Source organism: Entelurus aequoreus, linkage group LG02, assembly GCF_033978785.1.
Source record: "Entelurus aequoreus isolate RoL-2023_Sb linkage group LG02, RoL_Eaeq_v1.1, whole genome shotgun sequence".
NCBI classification, from domain to species: domain Eukaryota; kingdom Metazoa; phylum Chordata; class Actinopteri; order Syngnathiformes; family Syngnathidae; genus Entelurus; species Entelurus aequoreus.
In genome coordinates this window covers 64,909,545-64,928,970 of record NC_084732.1, presented here as the reverse complement: position 1 = coordinate 64,928,970, position 19,426 = coordinate 64,909,545, and the positions used below count along the sequence as shown (strand labels likewise).

General features: G+C 46.2%; 1 protein-coding gene across 3 annotated transcripts in view; it reads left to right on the top strand.

The window, feature by feature from the left end:
- Window positions 1-18,172: 18,172 nt before the first annotated feature.
- LOC133664145 (lymphocyte-specific protein 1-like) overlaps window positions 18,173-19,426 on the top strand; it is a 70,283-nt gene continuing 69,029 nt past the window's right edge. For all 3 annotated transcript variants that reach the window (XM_062068720.1, XM_062068722.1, XM_062068718.1), the window contains exon 1: window positions 18,173-18,372. In XM_062068720.1, coding sequence (XP_061924704.1) covers window positions 18,317-18,372 — 56 coding nt within the window. In that variant the 5' untranslated portion in view covers window positions 18,173-18,316. The remainder of the gene's footprint in view (window positions 18,373-19,426) is intronic.

Here is a 19,426-nt window from a genome sequence, read left to right as displayed (position 1 = left end):
CTCCAGCCCCTGACCCTGACCCCCTGCCTGTCCCTGGACCTCCGAGCCTGCCTTGCCCTTTCTGGACTTCCGCACCGATCTCAACACGCACCTTCAACACCACCCGGTAACACTCCACATATAATCGCTACACATAGGCCGACCATATACATTTAGATTAGTCACACACTTAATTTATATATTTTAATAAACACGCTGCAAGCTAACGACGTCCCTGCCTCCGTGCCATCTCATTCTCCCACTGTACCGTTACAATATACTGTATTTACATAATGCATTAGTACTAGATCCTCAAAGAATTCTATTGATTCCAACCTAAATACTTTGGAGCTGTTTCTAAAAAACCCACCGATATTTCGGACGAGAAAATGCACCTAATTATAAGCCTCACCCACCAAAGTTTGGGCCAAATTTTAGTTGGTACATATACTGGAAGACAATGTCTCTAAGCCACATGTGTACACATTGAAACATGTTCCCGTAAGTGTCTGTGGCTGTTCCCTTTATTGATGGCCGGGTCGATCTTCTACAGCTGTGCATTTTATCTCCCTGATAAGAGTGAGTACATAGTGTGTTAAATGGCTGAATGATTGTGTGAGTGTTTGATTTAATGTAAACAATTTCATTGGTCCATTTGACTTGTTCGGCAATTTCATGGTCTGATGTGACAAGGCTACATTCATTGGTGGCATGTGAAGCTTGTGAACCTGGAAAAATCCATAAATTAGTCAAGCATTGAAAGCGCAGGGTTCAAAGCCTAGGAAAGTTTGAAGATATTACGCCTATACTGGCTCACCTGCACTGGCTTCCTGTGCACTTAAGATGCGACTTTAAGGTTTTACTTCTTACGTATAAAATACTAAACGGTCTAGCTCCATCCTATCTTGCTGATAGTATTGTACCATATGTCCTGGCAAGAAATCTGCATTCAAAGAACTCCGGCTTATTAGTGATTCCCAGAGCCCAAAAAAAGTCTGCGGGCTATAGAGCGTTTTCTATTCGGGCTCCAGTACTATGGAATGCCCTCCCGGTAACAGTTAGAGATGCTACCTCAGTAGAAGCATTTAAGTCCCATCATAAAACTAATTTGTATACTCCAGCCTTTAAATAGACCCCCCTTTTAGACCAGTTGATCTGCCGTCTCTTTTCTGCTCTTCCCCCTACTCGTGCGCGGAGAGGTTATTAGGTGACCACAGATGAGGCCGCTAGCTGTTCAAAGTCGGGACCCGGGGTGGACCACTCATCTGTGCATCAGTTGGGGACGTCTCTGCGCTGCTGACCTGTCTCCACTCAAGATGATCTCCTGCTGGCCCAACTATGGACTGGACTCTCACACTATTAACTAGATCCACTCGACGTCCATTGGTGTGTGGGGGCACATCTGCGGTCCCATCCAAGGTTTCTCATTGTATCCCATTGGGTTGAGTTTTTTATTGATGTCGTTGTGGCTTATGCAGCCCTTTGAGACACTTGTGATTTAGGGCTATATAAATAAACGTTTGATTGATTGATTGAAAAAAGTAGCAGTCCTGAAATTATTGAAAAAAATTATTTTTCACCCAAAAAAATTGTTTTGCCTCGATGTGGTGAGAAAGGTAGCTTGGATTTTTCTCTCTCTCTCTCTCTCTCTCTCTCTCTCTCTCTCTCTCTCTCTCTCTCTCTCTCTCTCTCTCTCTCTCTCTCTCTCTCTCTCTCTCTCTCTGTCTTTGTCTCTCTGTTTCTGTGTGCTCAACAACTTGGTAGCACACAGACATTGACTAACACAACTCCTGATTGCACAAATGTGAGAATGTGTTTACAATAATGCATAAATTCTACATACTTTCTGTAGTTGGGACACCCCTTGCTTATAGCCTGGATATCGCCATAACTTTGTTCAACAGCCTTCCTGACAAAGTCTGCAACGTCCTCCTTTGGCACCACTGCGGCTTGCTCCTCCACCCACAGCTTGACTTCCTGCCCACACCTAAAAGTGCCCCCCCCCACCCCCCCAACCCTCACCCCCACTACTCTGAAATATGGGAGATACAACAACTACGGATGTACGCTTTTTGTTGGATGTAGTAAGACGGCAAGACTGTTGTGGGGGCGCCAAGCATAAATAAAACTGATTTGAGATGCGAGTCTTGAGTTACAAATTTCGTCACGGAAACCATTTAGCTCGTAAAAGATAATATACTGATGCATCTGTATTCTTGATGGTTGCAGCGTTTAGACAGCTTGGACTGGGCAAGCGGCCAATGTTGAGCAGCATTAGAAGCATTTAAGTCCCATCCTAAAACTCATCTATATACTCTAGCTTGTACATAGACTCTGTTTTAGACCAGTTGACCTGCCGCTTCTCTTTTCTGCCCTCCCTCTCCCACAGGAGGGCCAAGGATAATCTCTGGAGAGGTACCAATCTGGAGGAGGCACTAGCTGTTCTAAATTGTCATCCACGACCTTTTGCCTTCTGGACTGGACTCTCACATTATAATGAATAATTCAATAACTGTACTCACTTGGCATCTATTTCTGCCGGTCACCCAGGAGGGGTATCCCCATCTGAAGCCCCTTCCCAAGGTTTCGTTTCTCTTTTTAGACTTTTGGAGTTTCTCCTTTCCCAGATATGGGTTTCAGATCAGACAATGTCATGGTTTATCCAGCACTTCGACACACTTGTGATTAATGGCTATACCAATAAACTTTGACTTATTGATTTCTCCATTTTCCCTTTACGAATTCAAATTTCACTTCACTTTTCCCTTTTCTTTGACGCACTGCCATCCGTTGTCCTTCCTCAGTGTAGCAAAATGCGACTGTATTCTTCAGCCACGCGCATGCATGTAGAGCACCTGGTTCTCAATTTCATTGTGTACATTATCATTTTATAGGAGTGTTCACTAACCACAAAATGTTACAAGAGGACCGTCTGTATGCAAATGTTCATCCGCCAATGTTCTTGGCGTAATTGACTTGTTTTTTCTTAATGTTATTCATCTTGAATTCATTCCCTCATCAGTTAAGAGTTTCCTCTTTGTGACAATGTCTTTACAGGACAGCTGGCAACATTTTCTGCGCTAGGTGGGATTAACAGGCGTTTGGGCCCAGAGGGAACAAAAGAACTCAAAACCCAGACTGAAGATTGTAAACTGCGTAGTTATGAGCACGGCTGGTAGCATAAGCGTACAAGCGGAGGCTGATCAAATCATTTACTATGCAAAAAACCTAAATGCAATAGTAGCATCCATTGATCAGACTACACAACTAAAATGTTGCAGAAAAAAAATATTTTTAAATAAAATATATTTGACACATTTGTGTAAAATCCTGCTACTGGATAGCTTTCTCTGAGCATTGGAGTGCATTAAATTTGCTTGTTTCTGTTTTTTTTTATTATTTATTATGTTTTGTTTTTCTCATACCTGTAGCACAGACCTGGGCAAATTAAGGCCCGGGGGCCGCTTGCTGCCCGTTAACCTTTTTAATCTGGCCCGCCGGGCATTACCAAATATTTTTTTTAGATCTTTAAGATGGAAACTGTAGCTGCCATTATGTTTTCAAATTACCGTAAGTCTTGAACTATACAAAGTATTTCAATGGTTGGAATCTGCGCTTTTGCATGATATACTAGTTACTATGGTAATCTAAGTCACAACAGCTCAGACGAGGCACCAAGCAGGTGGGGAGCGTTTCCACAGAGTGTTTCCAGAGCAGTGGGTGTCAGGGACAGACGCGGAAGGAGATTTTTACAACAAAGTTCTAAAACTTTGTGATATATCAGATACATCAGATTGTAGGTGTTTGGTTTTTTTACCCTTCACGTTCATATTTTGCTGTGTTTGTTGCATTTTTGTTGCGTTTCGCTTGATTGTAAAATATGTCGATCTGGGTGAGACGTTTATAATGTGTCAATATTCAGTGTTTTATCGTTCATAGTTAATATTGTAAATCCCACATTCTTTATTTTCATGTACAAACCCTGTTTCCATATGAGTTGGGAAATTGTGTTAGATGTAAATATAAACGGAATACAATGATTTGCAAATAATTTTCAACCCATATTCAGTTAAATATGCTACAAAGACAACATATTTGATGTTCAAACTGATAAACTTTTTTTTTTTGCAAATAATCATTAACTTTAGAATTTGATGCCAGCAACACGTGACAAAGAAGTTGGGAAAGGTGGCAGTAAATACTGATAAAGTTGAGGAATGCTCATCAAACACTTATTTGGAACATCCCACAGGTGAACAGGCAAATTGGGAACAGGTGGGTGCCATGATTGGGTATAAAAGTAGATTCCATGAAATGCTCAGTCATTCACAAACAAGGATGGGGCGAGGGTCACCACTTTGTCAACAAATGCGTGAGCAAATTGTTGAACAGTTTAAGAAAAACCTTTCTCAAGCAGCTATTGCAAGGAAGTCAGGGATTTCACCATCTACGGTCCGTAATATCATCGAAGGGTTCAGAGAACCTTGAGAAATCACCGCACATAAGCAGCTAACCCTGTGACTTTCGATCCCTCAGGCTGTACTGCATCAACAAGCGACATCAGTGTGTAAAGGATATCACCACATGGGCTCAGGAACACTTCAGAAACCCACTGTCAGTAACTACAGTTGGTCGCTACATCTGTAAGTGCAAGTTAAAACTCTCCTATGCAAGGCGAAAACCGTTTATCAACAACACCCAGAAACGCCGTCGGCTTCGCTGGGCCTGAGCTTGTGGAGAGGGGCGTGGTGCACGCGTTCCCTGCGGGCGGGGTGTGTGCAGGGGCCGGCCATGGAGCGGCAGACAGGTGAGTGGATATCTCAGCTGGAACGAGTTATCTAATCACCTGTTCCTTTATTAGCAGCGTCGGAGACCATGGGGGGGGTGGGGTGGGCTGGAGAGCACGAGAGCGACACCACGAGAGCGATGCTGAAAAGCAGAGGCGAGGACCAAGGAGGAGCTGAAAAGCCACCGGACACGATTGTGCAAGATCATTAAAACGATTGTAACCCACTGCAGCAGAGTGTTGTTCCCTTTCCTGTGGTTCCAGAAGAACCCGATACAGAGGACCACAGAGATGTCGACAACATCCCCGCTGGAGGCGCTGGGCCAAGTACTTGCCGAGGTGTCAACGGCAAGCCGGCAGCAGACACAGGTGCTGCAGGCACTGATAGACAGAGCAGAGGCGGCGGGAGGAATGTCCTCCATGAAGCGCATGGTGGAGGGGGAGGACCCCCAGACATTCCTCGATGTCTTCGAGGCCACGGCAACATCGTGCAGGTGGCCGGAGGAGGAATGGGGCGCGAAGCTGCTGCCGCTCCTGGTGGGGGAGGCGCAGCGGGCGGCGTGAGTCTCCCGGCGACCGCCCGCATGCAGTATGCAAATTTGCGCTGCGCAATACTGGACCGGGTCGGTAGCAGCCCCGAAGACCATCGCCGGAAGTTCCGGGCCATGATGTTGGGGCCAGGGGACCGGCCCTTCGTGCTGGCGTTCCAGCTACGAGACGCAGACGGAAAACCAAAAATGCTGGAGGCAATCGTGCTGGAGCGATTCGTGGAGGCCATCCCGGCCAGGACATCCGCGTGGGTACGCTACCACAGCCCCACAGACGTCAAATCTGCTGTGAAACTGGCGGAGGAACACCTGGCGGTCCAGCGGGAGATGGCAACCAAGAAGGCCGAGGGGCCCACCCCAGGACCCCGCCGGCGACTCGCCCCGCGATGGGGGGGGTTGGAGGGGGAACCTCCGCAGCGATAACCATGCCAGCCTGAGCCACCCGGAGCCAGCGAACAGGTTCCCCACATGGACATAAAAAAGAACACATACCCACACGCACCCAGAGACACACGACAAGGGGGGAGACACGGGGTGATAATGCAGCGACCACTCTCTCTCCTGATAATGCGGTGTTTTCTTGTTTTACGTGTGTTTTTTCGTCTCGTGTGTGTAAGTGTTCGACGCGTTTATCTGCCCCACGGCAAACATACAGCCGTGAGGGACTGCTCGCCATAGGCAGCACCGGAGTTAAGGACTTAAACCCGGCGGACGTCCAGGTGCTACGAAGCCTCGGATTACTCCGGCGGCCCACCACAACACCGACCCCCACAGCTGCTCCGTGCCCGCAGAGGAGGCGCCGCAAGCGGTGTGCGAGAAGGCGGAAGCGCGGCAAGCGCGGAGGTATCCGAGCCAGGCTAGCGGCTAGCCCAAACAAGCCGGCTATTCCATCCATCCTCCTAGCCAACGTACGCTCCCTGGACAACAAACGGGACCACATACAGCTCATCCGATCCACACAGAAGACGGTGAGAGAGTGTTGTGCTTTTGTGTTCACTGAAACGTGGCTCCACGACGGCATCCCGGACTCCGCCATCCAGCTCGACCAGCTAACATGCTATCGGGCAGACAGGGCCCTCACTGCAGGAGGTAAGACCCGCGGTGGCGGGGTCTGTGTTTACATCAGTGATGCATGGTGTAAGGACACTGTTGTTACACAGAAGCACTGCTCAGCCCTGGTGGAGTTCATGTTTTTAAAGTGTCGGCCTTTCCACCTACCGAGGGAGTTTACAGCCATTCTACTAGCTGCTGTTTATATTCCCCCCTGCTCTAACAACAAGGACAGAGACAGGGCACTATCTGAACTGAACTGTGCCATCACCGAACACCAGACAGCCCATCCAGATGGCTTCCTCATCGTGGCTGGTGATTTCAACCAGGCTAACCTCAAGTCAGTGTGTCCACAGCTACATCAACACATTGACTTTCCTACAAGAGGTAATAACACACTGGACATGGTCTTCACCACTCAGAGAGGAGCTTACAAGGCGTCACCCCTCCCCCACCTGGGTGCTTCTGACCACCTCACTGTCATGCTAATGCCAGCATACAGGCCGAGGGCTAAAGTCACCAGACCAGTTCAGAAGCAAGTGAGGGTGTGGCCAGTGGATGCCTCCTCTGCTCTGCAGGACTGTTTTGACACCACAGACTGGGACATTTTCAAGCAGGCAGCCACCTACAACCACCACATCGACATACAGGAATATACAGAGACTGTCACTGCATACATCACTAAATGCATCGATGATGTCACAGAGACCAGGACCATCACGGTACGGGAAAATCAGAAACCATGGCTGAAGGGGGAAGTCCATAGGTTGCTGAGAGCCCGGAACGCTGCCTTCAGAGCAGGAGATGAGGCTGGCCTGAGAACAGCCAGGGCCAACCTGAACCGTGGCATCAGAGATGCTAAGAGGCAGTACGGCAGCAGGATAGCCCACCGCTTCAGTGACAGCAGAGACACCAGGAGCCTGTGGCGGGGGATCCAGACCATCACGGACTATAAACCCCGACCACAGGCCTGTGACAGTGACACCGCTCTGCTGAACAGCCTGAACGAGTTCTTTGGACGCTTTGAGGCACAAAACAGCACGCCTGCACGGAAGACTCCACCCCCTCCGGATGACCAGGTGCTGTCCCTGTCTTCGGCCAGCGTGAGGCGTTCCCTCTCCAGAGTCAACGCACGCAAAGCTGGAGGCCCGGACAACATACCTGGTCGTGTGCTGAGAGACTGTGCAGCGGAGCTCACAGATGTCTTCACGGACATCTTTAACACCTCCCTGAGCCAAGCTGCTGTTCCCACGTGCCTCAAAGGCACCACCATCATCCCGGTTCCCAAGAAGGCTTCCCCATCCAGCTACAACGATTACCGTCCCGTTGCACTGACGCCCATCATCACGAAGTGCTTCGAACGGCTAGTCTTGCAGCATATCAAGTCCATCCTCCCCCCCACCCTGGACCCCTACCAGTTTGCATATCGGGCCAACAGATCGACCGATGATGCAATCTCCACAGCCCTCCACTCAGCTCTCACCCACCTGGACACTAAAGACTCCTACGCCAGGATGCTGTTCATAGACTTCAGTTCAGCATTTAACACCATCATCCCACAGCAGCTGATTCACAAACTGGACCGGCTGGGGCTGAACACGTCGCTGTGCAACTGGCTGCTGGACTTCCTGACTGGGAGACCACAGGCAGTCCGGGTCGGCAGGTACACATCCAGCACCATCATCATGAACACAGGGGCCCCTCAAGGATGTGTGCTGAGCCCCCTTCTCTTCACCCTGCTGACCCACGACTGCACGCCGAAGCACAGCACCAACCTCTTCGTCAAGTTTGCGGACGACACAACTGTGGTAGGTCTCATCCACAATAACGATGAGACCGGCTACAGAGACGAGGTGAGCCAACTGGCCACATGGTGCGGTGACAACAATCTCTCTCTCAATGTAGAGAAAACAAAGGAGATTGTTGTGGACTTCAGGAGAGCGCACACCCAGCACCCTCCTCTGACCATCAACGGTGCGGTGGTGGAGAGAGTGAGCAGCACCAAATTCCTGGGTGTGCACATCACAGATGACCTCTCCTGGAAAACCAACACTGCATCACTGGCCAAGAGGGCTCAACAGCGCCTCTACTTCCTCCGCAAACTGCGAAGAGCAAAAGCCTCAGCCTCCATCATGCACTCCTTCTACCGGGGCGTCATCGAGAGCATCCTGACCAGCTGCATAACTGTGTGGTACGGAGGCTGCACGGCGTCCTGCCGCAGGACGCTGCAGCGCACAGTTAGGGCAGCTGAGAAGATCGTCGGTGCCCCCCTCCCCTCCCTCCAGGACATTTACAACACACGCCTGTCACGCAAAGCACTCCGCGTGGCAGGCGACATCACACACCCCTCACACGGCTTCTTCAGACTGCTGCCATCCGGCAGACGACTGAGAAGCCTCCGAGCTCGAAGCTGTAGGCTGAGAGACAGCTTCATCCATCAGGCTGTCAGGAAGCTGAACTCTCTCCCGCCCCCCCCCCCCCTTCTCACTCTGCCCTGCAATCTGAACTGAACTGTGAACTGAGACACTACACCCCACCCCCCCCCCCCCCACTCACCCACACACACACACACACACACACACACACACACACACACACACACACACACACACACACACACACACACACACACACACACACACACACACACCATCTATCACTTAGCCACTTTACTCCGGACTCAAAATGCTGCTAACTGTTTTAACTGTTTACACTGTTTACATTGCACTTTGCACTCCCATCTGAATACTTGAATACTTACGTTGCAATACTGTATATACAATAGATAGATATTATAGATATTCTGGTAATATCTTCTTCCCCTGTATATTTTTCCCCCCCCTCATGCGACTGTTTAAATTGTTGTCTTTTTTATTCTTCTTTTACACTTTATATTTATAGACACCGTGGATGTGAGAGGAACGTAATTTCGTCCACCTGTATGTCCTGTACAAACAGTTGTTTGACAATAAAGCTGACTTTGACTTTGACTTTGACTTGACTAATAACTCCACAATTTGTGCATTCCAGGATACCGGCGCTGCGGGGAGAGGGCTTCCCTCGCAGATGGCACCTCAAACACCAGGGCCGGTGTGCTGGAGGTGCGGACAGCCCGGGCACGTGCGCCGGGAGTGCTCCATGATGGAGGTGGGGCAGGTGATGCGGGTTGTCGGGCCTCCAGCACACGCCCCCGATCTAGGGGAGACGTACTGTGTCCCGGTAAGGGTACAAGGGGGTACATATCGGGCAATGGTGGATTCGGGCTGAAAACAGTCCATGGTCCACCAAAACCTGGTTCGACCCGGGGCGTTGAAGCGGGCGACACGGGTGAAAATTAGGTGTATTCATGGGGATGTGCACGAGTACCCTATTGTGCCAGTGCAAATTTTATATGAGGGACAAAAGCATAAAGTCAAGGTTGCCGTAAGCGCGCACCTTACGCACCCCGTAATTTTAGGGACAAATTGGCCGGGATTTAACCATTTGGTGACACAATGTATGGGGGTGCGTTCACGGGCAGTCGGTGAGGGGGCTATCCACGCGGTTTTCAGCGGCGACGCGGCTTCATCGCGGGAACCGGTGGGGGCTTGGCGGGAGGCCCCCCCGGCCCCCCGGTGGCAACCTACTGAGGACTTTCCCCTCGAGCAGTCCCGTGATGAAACCTTCCGCGAGGCCTGGGACCAGGTGGATTACATTGACGATCAGCTGGTGCGCCCGGGGAAAGCGCGGGTATTCCCCCATTTTTCAATTATTCGGGATAGATTATACCGAGTGAGCCGTGACACTCAAACCGGGGTGGAACGCACCCAGTTGTTGGTGCCAAAACGCCGCCGGGAAATGGTTTTCCAGGCGGCGCATTTTAATCCCATGTCTGGCCATTTAGGGTATGATAAAACACTTAATCGGGTCATGGTCCGTTTCTATTGACCAGGCCTCCGGGCAGATGTGCGCCGTTGGTGCGCTGCTTGCCCGGACTGCCAGCTGGTGAACCCAGCGGCCACCCCAAAGGCGCCCTTGCGCCCATTACCGCTCATGGAGGTCCCGTTCGAGAGAATTGGGATGGACCTCATCGGACCATTTCACCCGAGCTCACGGGGATACCGCTTTGTGTTAGTCCTGGTGGATTACGCAACGCGGTATCCCGAAGCAGTGCCCTTGCGCTCTATCTCGGCCAAGAGTGTTGCGCAAGCGCTGTTTCAGGTCATCTCCCGAGTTGGAATCCCGAAAGAGATTCTGACTGACCAGGGCACGTCCTTTATGTCACGCACGATAAAGGAACTTTACGGGTTACTGGGAATTAAAGCGATCCGCACCAGCGTGTACCATCCGCAAACGGATGGGCTGGTGGAGAGATTAAATAAAACGCTGAAAACCATACCTGGATGATGTCATCATCCAGAGTGGCAGCTGGGAAGAACACATGCGGCGGGTGGGGGCGGTGCTCGAGTCCCTGAGGCGGGCGGGGCTCACCGCCAACCCGGCGAAGTGCGCAGTTGGCCGGAGGGAGGTACAGTATCTGGGGTACCACTTGAGGGGGGGGGGCAGGTGCGGCCCCAGGTAGACAAAACAGCGGCAATCGCAGCCTGTCCACCCCCCAAGACAAAAAAAGAGGTGAGGCAGTTTTTGGGACTGGCGGGCTACTACCGCCGGTTCATTCCCCGGTTCGCGGACTTGACCGGCCCACTGACTGACCTCACCCAAAAGGGTGCTCCAGAACTGGTCCAGTGGACGGAGCAGTGCCAGCGGGGGTTTGAGAAGGTAAAAACAGCACTCTGCGAGGAGCCGGTGCTGCACATGCCTAACTTTGACATCCCTTTCTGTCTGCAGGCGGACGCGTCGGGCCGGGGGCTGGGGGCGGTGCTGTCGCAGCGGGTGGGGGACGTCGACCGCCCCGTGCTGTACATCAGCCGGAAACTCTCGGACCGGGAGGAAAGGTACAGCACGGTGGAGAGGGAGTGCCTTGCCATCCGGTGGGCGGTCGGGGCCCTCCGCTACTACCTGTTGGGGCGTGCCTTCAGTCTCTGCTCGGACCACAAACCGCTCCAGTGGCTCCACCGCATGAAGGACGCCAACGCGCGGATCACCCGGTGGTATCTGGCATTACAGCCCTACAACTTCCGGGTGGTCCACAGGCCAGGTGCGCAGATGGCCGTGGCCGACTTCCTCTCTCGCCCTGCTATGGGGGGGTGTGGGGGGGAGTGGGCGCGGCCGGACGGCTGCCCGGCCTGAGTCTAGCGGTGGAGGCATGTGGAGAGGGGCGTGGTACACGCGTTCCCTGCGGGCGGGGTGTGTGCAGGGGCCGGCCATGAACATGAAGCGGCAGACAGGTGAGTGGATATCTCAGCTGGAACGAGTTATCTAATCACCTGTTCCTTTATTAGCAGCGTCGGAGACCATGAGGGGGGGGGTGTGGGCTGGAGAGCACGATAGCGACACCACGAGAGCGGTGCTGAAAAGCAGAGGCGAGGACCAAGGAGGAGCTGAAAAGCCACCGGACACGGTTGTGCAAGATCATTAAAACGATTGTAACCCGCTGCAGCAGAGTGTTGTTCCCTTTCCTGTGGTTCCAGAAGAACCCGATACAGAGGTCACGTCACAGAGCTCATCTAAGATGGACTGATACAAAGTGGAAAAGTGCTCTGTGGTCTGACGAGTCCACATTTCAAATTGTTTTTGGAAACTGTGGATGTCGTGTCCTCCGGACCAAAGAGGAAAAGAACCATCCGGATTGTTATAGGCGCACAGTTGAAAAGCCAGCCTCTGTGATGGTGTGGGGGTGTATTAGTGCCCAAGACATGGGTAACTTACACATCTGTGAAGGCACCATTAATGCTGAAAGGTACATAAAGGTTTTGGAGCAACATATGTTGCCATCCAAGCAACGTTACCATGGACGCCCCTGCTTATTTCAGCAAGACAATGCCAAGCCACGTGTTACATCAACGTGGATTCATAGTAAAAGAGTGCGGGTACTAGACTGGCCTGCCTGTAGTCCAGACCTGTCTCCCATTGAAAATGTGTGGCGCATTATGAAGCCTAAAATACCACAACAGAGACCCCCGGACTGTTGAACAACTTAAGCTGTACATCAAGCAAGAATGGGAAAGAATTCCACCTCAGAAGCTTAAAAAATGTGTCTCCTCAGTTCCCAAACGTTTACTGAGTGTTGTTAAAAGGAAAGGCCATGTAACACAGTGGTGAACATGCCCTTTCCCAACTACTTTGGCATGTGTTGCAGCCATGAAATTCTAAGTTAATTATTATTTGCAAAAAAAAAAAAAAAAGTTTATGAGTTTGAACATCAAATATCTTGTCTTTGTAGTGCATTCAATTGAATATAGGTTGAAAATGATTTGCAAATCATTGTATTCCGTTTATATTTACATCTAACACAATTTCCCAACTCATATGTACATTCTGGGTGTCTCATTCAGTAACAAAATGTCAATTCCATTGTGTTTTTTAAGGCGGTTGTAACGTTTTTAGCATTCAATCAGACATTATTGTGAGGTAGCGTTTATAAAATCAGATATACTGGCCCCCAGACATATTTTTTTCCTCTAAATTTGGCCCCCGAGTTAAAATAATTGCCCAGAGTCCTGCTGTAGTAGGTGTACACTTGGAGATGTCCAGCACCGGCTTAAAGCCCAGATATATGGACTTTTGGATAAAAACTTAACTCAAATCTGATGGAGAAAAAAAAAAGGCCTGAAACATGATGCTTCAAAATACTGTATGTTTTGCCTAAAAAGCATCCATCCATTTTCTATCACTTATGTTCAGGGTTGTAGGGCGCTGGAGCCTATCCCAGCTTACAAGTATGTAAAGTAAGATTTATTCATCTAGCACTTTTCAGAGCTTACAAAGTGCAGTCAAAACAAGCATACAGCATAATGCTACAAGAGAAACATTGCAAAATAATATAATAAATATAATACAAATAATATATAAAATAAATACAAATATATAAATTATATTACAGGTATGCATACTAAATGTGTTTTAACTGTCTTTTAAAAATGTCAACAGAAGAAAACCTGTAGTGGTTCTCCAGTATTTCCAGTTAAGGGACAGACATTTCTCGGTCAGATAGTCTTAATTTGTTCAAGTTCAAACACACATCTGTTTTTTCTCATCTACTGTTGTATCCATCCATCCATTTTCTACCGCTTGTCCCTTACGGGGTTGCGGGGTGTGCTGGAGCCTATCTCAGCTGCATTCGGGCGGAAGGCGGGGTACACCCTGGACAAGTCGCTATCTCATCACAGGGCCAACACAGATAGACAACATTCACACTCCCATTATGTTTTGTCATATTTCCTGTTCTTTTAATCATATTTATTGTCACTTGCTATCCTTGGCTCCTCAGTTTTTCTTATCATTCCTTTCAAAACTTCCCCATATCTCTATCGTGATCTCTGAACTCCAACCAGTGCCCCTTTGGGTTTGGTCTACTGGCTTGAACACACAGCCTGATAATTAGTTTGAGCACTGCTGCCACCTACCTGGAGCCTTGTGTATTTTTCAAGCATTAAAAAAATATTGTTTAACGTTTTATTATTAAGATTTTTTTCTATTATAACATTCCATTCCTACTGCTGTGTTAAACTATATAATTGACTCTGTTTTGCACTTTTTTAATTTTTCTGTTTGTCCAACACTTTGGTCAACTGGGGTTGTTTTTTTAATCCTCCAAATAAATGATTAAACTGAAATATTAAACTAAATGCACGCCCCTAATGCTCACTGGGAACCTCCCAGGGGGGACCCTCCCTGCTCTTGATTCAGAGATTCTCAAACTGTAGTGGTATGCCAAATAATAAAATATATATATTAAAGCACATTTTTATCTAATCTTTAAAATCTTTATTTTGATCATTTTAGTACAATGTTTAACTTAATTTTGATTCATTAAGTACACAGTATTTCCAAACACAGTGATACTGTTGAAACTATGACATGTTACAGTGGCCAAAAATATTAAATATACTTGGTAATTAAAACATATGCCTTGTTTTTAATAAATACTTAGGCCTACTGCGCTACTGTATTTAAATGTTGGTCATTATTGTGGTACTTGGAGAGCCAAGTGTTTTCTGAGGTGGTTTGAGAGCCACTGCAGTAGACCATCATAGAAAAATATGGTATATTTTCTGTAACAGACAGTACTCAACTGGCTGGACGAAACCTAACTTTAATGAGAAAAAAGTGGTGGTTTTGACATTTTTGCCCTTTTGAGTTATTAGTTAAGGGAGCAGCTTTGTCCTCAAACATTCATATTGAGCTGTTCCACAGTCAGATTGGGTTCATGGCAATCGCTCAGTGGAATGCAATGAAGTGTTTCTAGCTCCTCTGGGACATTGGCAGGCGGGCAGACAAGCAGGGAAAAGTGCACGTATGAGCGTAAATCAGTGTTGGCTCCAAACATTCGGGTGACCTAATGCACATCTGTGTGTGCTGGTGAAAACTTCCACTTCTATCTCAGAGCTGCTGCGAGAGATCAGGGGACGACATACTGAACACAGTAATGAGTGATCCAATACAGACACTGTTGTGTCACATTCTGGTATTACAAAACCCAAAACCAGTGAAGTTGGCACGTTGTGTAAATCATAAACAAAAACAGAGTACAATGATGTGCAAATCCTTTTAAAACGTATATTCAAGTGAATAGACTGCAAAGACAAGATATTGGCAGCAACACATTGCAAAAAAATTTGGCACAGGGGCATTTTTACCACTGTGTTACATCGCCTTTTCAGGTGGAATTATATTTCATTCTGATGTACATCTTCAGTTGTTCAACAGTCCGGGGTCTCCATGGTGGTATTTTAGGCTCAATAACGCAAGATCTGGACTACAGGTAGGCCAGTCTAGTACCCGGACTCTTTTACTATGAAGCCACGCTGTTGTAACACGTGGCTTGGCATTGTCTTGCTGAAATAAGCAGGGGTGTCCATGATAACGTTGCTTGGATGGTAAAGTATGTTGCTCCAAAACCTGTATGTACCTTTCAGCATTAATGGTGACTTCACAGATGTGTAAGTTACCCAAGCCTTGGGCCCTAATACACCCCCATACTATCACAGATGCTGGCTTTTGAATGTTGCGCCTATAACAATCCGGATGGTTCTTTTCATCCTCGTTCCGGAGGACACAATGTCCACAGTTTCCAAAAACAATTTGAAATGTGGACTCGTCAGACCACAGAACACTTTTCCATTTTGCATCAGTCCGTCTTAGATGAGCACGGGCCCAGCGAAGCCGACGGCGTTTCTGGGTGTTGTTGATAAATGGCTTTCGCTTTGCATAGTAGAGTTTTAACTTGCACTTACAGATGTAACGACCAACTGCAGTTACTGACAGTGGTTTTCTGAAGTGTTCCTCATACACCCCCAGATTTCAAAGACAGCTGTAAAGATCAGATTATAACTTAAATCCTGCCCACAACAACATTTACTCTATTTAGCTAGCCGAAGATGTTGGATACATGACACGATGAGAAGCAAGACTTGCTCCAAAAAATAGTCGATGACATGAAAAATGCAAGATTAAATCACAAAGCAGACCTGGAAAGAGTAACAAGGGAAAGATCAGAGAAAAGCACCATCAGAATACAAAGAAGATCTGAGAAGTTTGCAGGAAAATATAGAAAGTCTGCATACTCAGAATAATAATATGAAAAGGGATTTTCAGGAAATGTGAAGTGAAGATTCTCCAAGAGGAAATGATTGCAGTGAAACAAGACATCATGCTGAGGAATGTCATAAATGAAATTGATCAGGATAAACGAATGAATGATATCATCGTGACAGGACACATAAGTAAACTAAGACCCTGCGCGAAAGCTGTGAATAATGGAGGAAAACCAGATGGAATGGATGTTGCCTCACCAGACAAACAAGTGGTCAACTTTCTGCAATCAAAGGAAATTGAAATCGACATTAATACCATCGAAACATGCATCCCACTGAATGGAAGAAAGAACATCACTCCAGTCATCCTCGTGAAACTTGTTAATAGAAAATCTAAAATGGCACTGTTGAAACAGGGAAAGAAGCTGTAGGGAACAAATATGTACATGAATGAGCACCTCACAAAACGTAATGCTGAAATCGCTAAGAAAGAACACAAGTGAGAAAGCAAAGAAAAATTCAGGGAACTTGTAGCGCAAACTGTAAAATCTATTTTAAGCTGAATGGAGGCCCAGAAGCAAGAGTACTTGTTGTCCATGACATCAAGGACCTGGACAAATATTAAAGTTGACACTGCTTCCACTACGACGATGATAATGGAGACTGACGGAAAAAGAACACCTAAATTCAACACCAACAATAAAATGGTACAAGAGACCACTAAACAAGAAGACCTGGATTCAGGAGCACATCCACCTACACTTATAGAGATTATTGAAACAACATCAAAAAATTATTGAACAAGAAAATATGGAACTGAAAAACTTCTGCAACAAAGACCATAAAAATCAGGATTTGGAAAATGATATTTTTTCTCTCACATCAGTAATAATTGTTTTTATTATACAGATGAACAATATAATAGCAACATTTAAAGTGATAACAAATTGTTTATTTTTGTTTGTTTTAACAGTAGAAGCGTGTATGCAAATTACAACAACGAACACTTCAAAGTGATCACTGTCACAGAAACTTAGTTTGATTTTTTTTAAAAAGCATACATATCGATCTGGAAGGATATGAGCTAAATTATCCGTGTTACACAAAAAATTACATAAACTGTCTATTACATATTGGATATAGATAACACTTAAACCCTTTATTTATTTAATTGAAAATATTGAAATTCTACGATATAGGGAATTTGCAAACAGCTAAAATTATGCACAAAGCAAACTATAACCTGCTACCCAAGAACGTACAACAATACTTAACACTTAATATAACCTCGAATAAAAATGTAACCCAAAACATTTGTAGGCACGTACAACACTTAAAACCTTTAGTATATCAGTATGTGGAATTGAACTATGGAATGGATTAAGTCAGTGGTCCCCAACCTTTTTGTAGCTGCGGACTGGTCAACGCTTGAAAATTTGTCCCACTCTCCGAGGGGGGGGGGGGTGAAATGAATTTTTGTTTTTTGTTTTTGTTTTTTGTTTTTTTTCATAAAGAAATACAATCATGTGTGCTTACGGACTGTATCCCTGCAGACTGTATTGATCTATATTGATATATAATGTATATATTGGGTTTTTTATGTTGATTTAATAAAATTATTATTTTTTTTTTTAAATGTTTTTTTTTTTATTTTTTTTTTATTTCTTGTGCGGCCCAGTACCAATCGGTGGTTGGGGGATCACTGGATTAAGTGAAGAAATCGAACTATGTACTAATATGATCCAATTTAAGAAATGGTTCAAACTCCAAGTGTTTACAAAGTACAAAGAAGAATCATTATAAACCTTTATAACTTATATGTGAATAAATTGAGAACAGGAAGTGAACAAAAGTTTTAGCAATTGCTGTGTAATGGAAAATGGGTAGGATTAAATAAGCTCTGCTTCTTCTTACTCCTTTTCGAACATGTCGAATAGAGAAACTGGAAATTGTGCCGTATCATGTTGTATGCATGCATGTTCGAAATAAACTCAAACCGTAAACCAAAAGGTTGCTCACTCCATCACTCATGCCACATACACAAAACCCCTCATCCCCTGTAATGAGATCATTGTATCCTCTGGGGAGAGTCACATGATCGCTGTTATTAAGGGAGGCTGGGCCCAACACTCTCCGATGAAAACCTCATGGAGGGAGGGTTGTGTCATGCAGAAAGACTTGAAGACAAGACCAGCTACAAACACACAACTGCACAAAGTAGGTAGCAACTGTTGAAAGTACCCCAGACCCTGACCTAGGGAACACGACCGGAGGCCACAATAATATCAAAGCCAAGAAAAGGAGCAGATCTGTTCATCATGTCAGAGTCCATCAGAAGAAGCTCCAGCAGGCAGCTCCTGCAGAACCTCATCAAGTGAGTTTGTTTCTGTGCATTTAAAATGAAATTGTGACGGAGCTAAGACATTATAAAAATTACAAAATATTTATTGTATTAGTGCAGCGTAGCAAGCAAGTGTGAATGTGTGTTATTGTAAAAATTGTAACTTGTCATTCACTTATTTGTTTGAGACAAATATAAATACACAGTTATAATGTAAATTGTACAATGCATGAAGCTATTAAAATAAATCATTTATACAGTACATGTATGAAATATTACTGTGATTGATATTAAATCAATCAAAAGTTGCATTTTAATGATGAAAGTTACTGTTTGGGGTTTGACTGAGAGCACGTAAACACTTCTGATGTTATGTGATCATACAATATTTATTACCGTTTTCCAGTATTGCACCCCTTGCTGAGTCATACCAAAGACTATTAAAATGGGACCCATTACCTCCCTGCTTGGCACTCAGCATCAAGGGTTGGAATTGGGGGTTAAATCACCAAAATGATTCCCGAGCGCGGCCCCCGCTGCTACTCACTGCTCCCCTCACCTCCCAGGGGGAGAACAAGGGGATGGGTCAAATGCAGAGGACACATTTCAGCACACCTAGTGTGTGCGTGTGACAATCATTGGTACTTTAACTTCAACTTTGATGCAGTGGTGTGCCGTCAGGGCCAGCAAGGCCTTCTCTGCTAGCCTAACATAACCAGAAATCATAATCATATCTAAAAGGGGTAACACTTTAGTATGGGGAACACATATTCACCCTTAATTAGTTGCTTATTAACATGCATATTAGTAACATATTGGCTCCTAATTATTCATTATTAAGTACTGCAAGGCCTTATTATACAATCAGTAAGCCATTAACTAAGAGTCTTCCCTCAATAACCTCTGAATTATTGTTTATTAGTAACCCTAACCCTAACCCTAACCCTTATATTTTCCCCTAGTGTCCAAATTACTCTAAATTAAGTATTTGTTACTTTATTCACCAACTAATTAGTGGTGAATATGTTCCCCATACTAAAGTGTTACCTTAAAAGTATTCATATTCTCTTCATGTCATATTATGCTC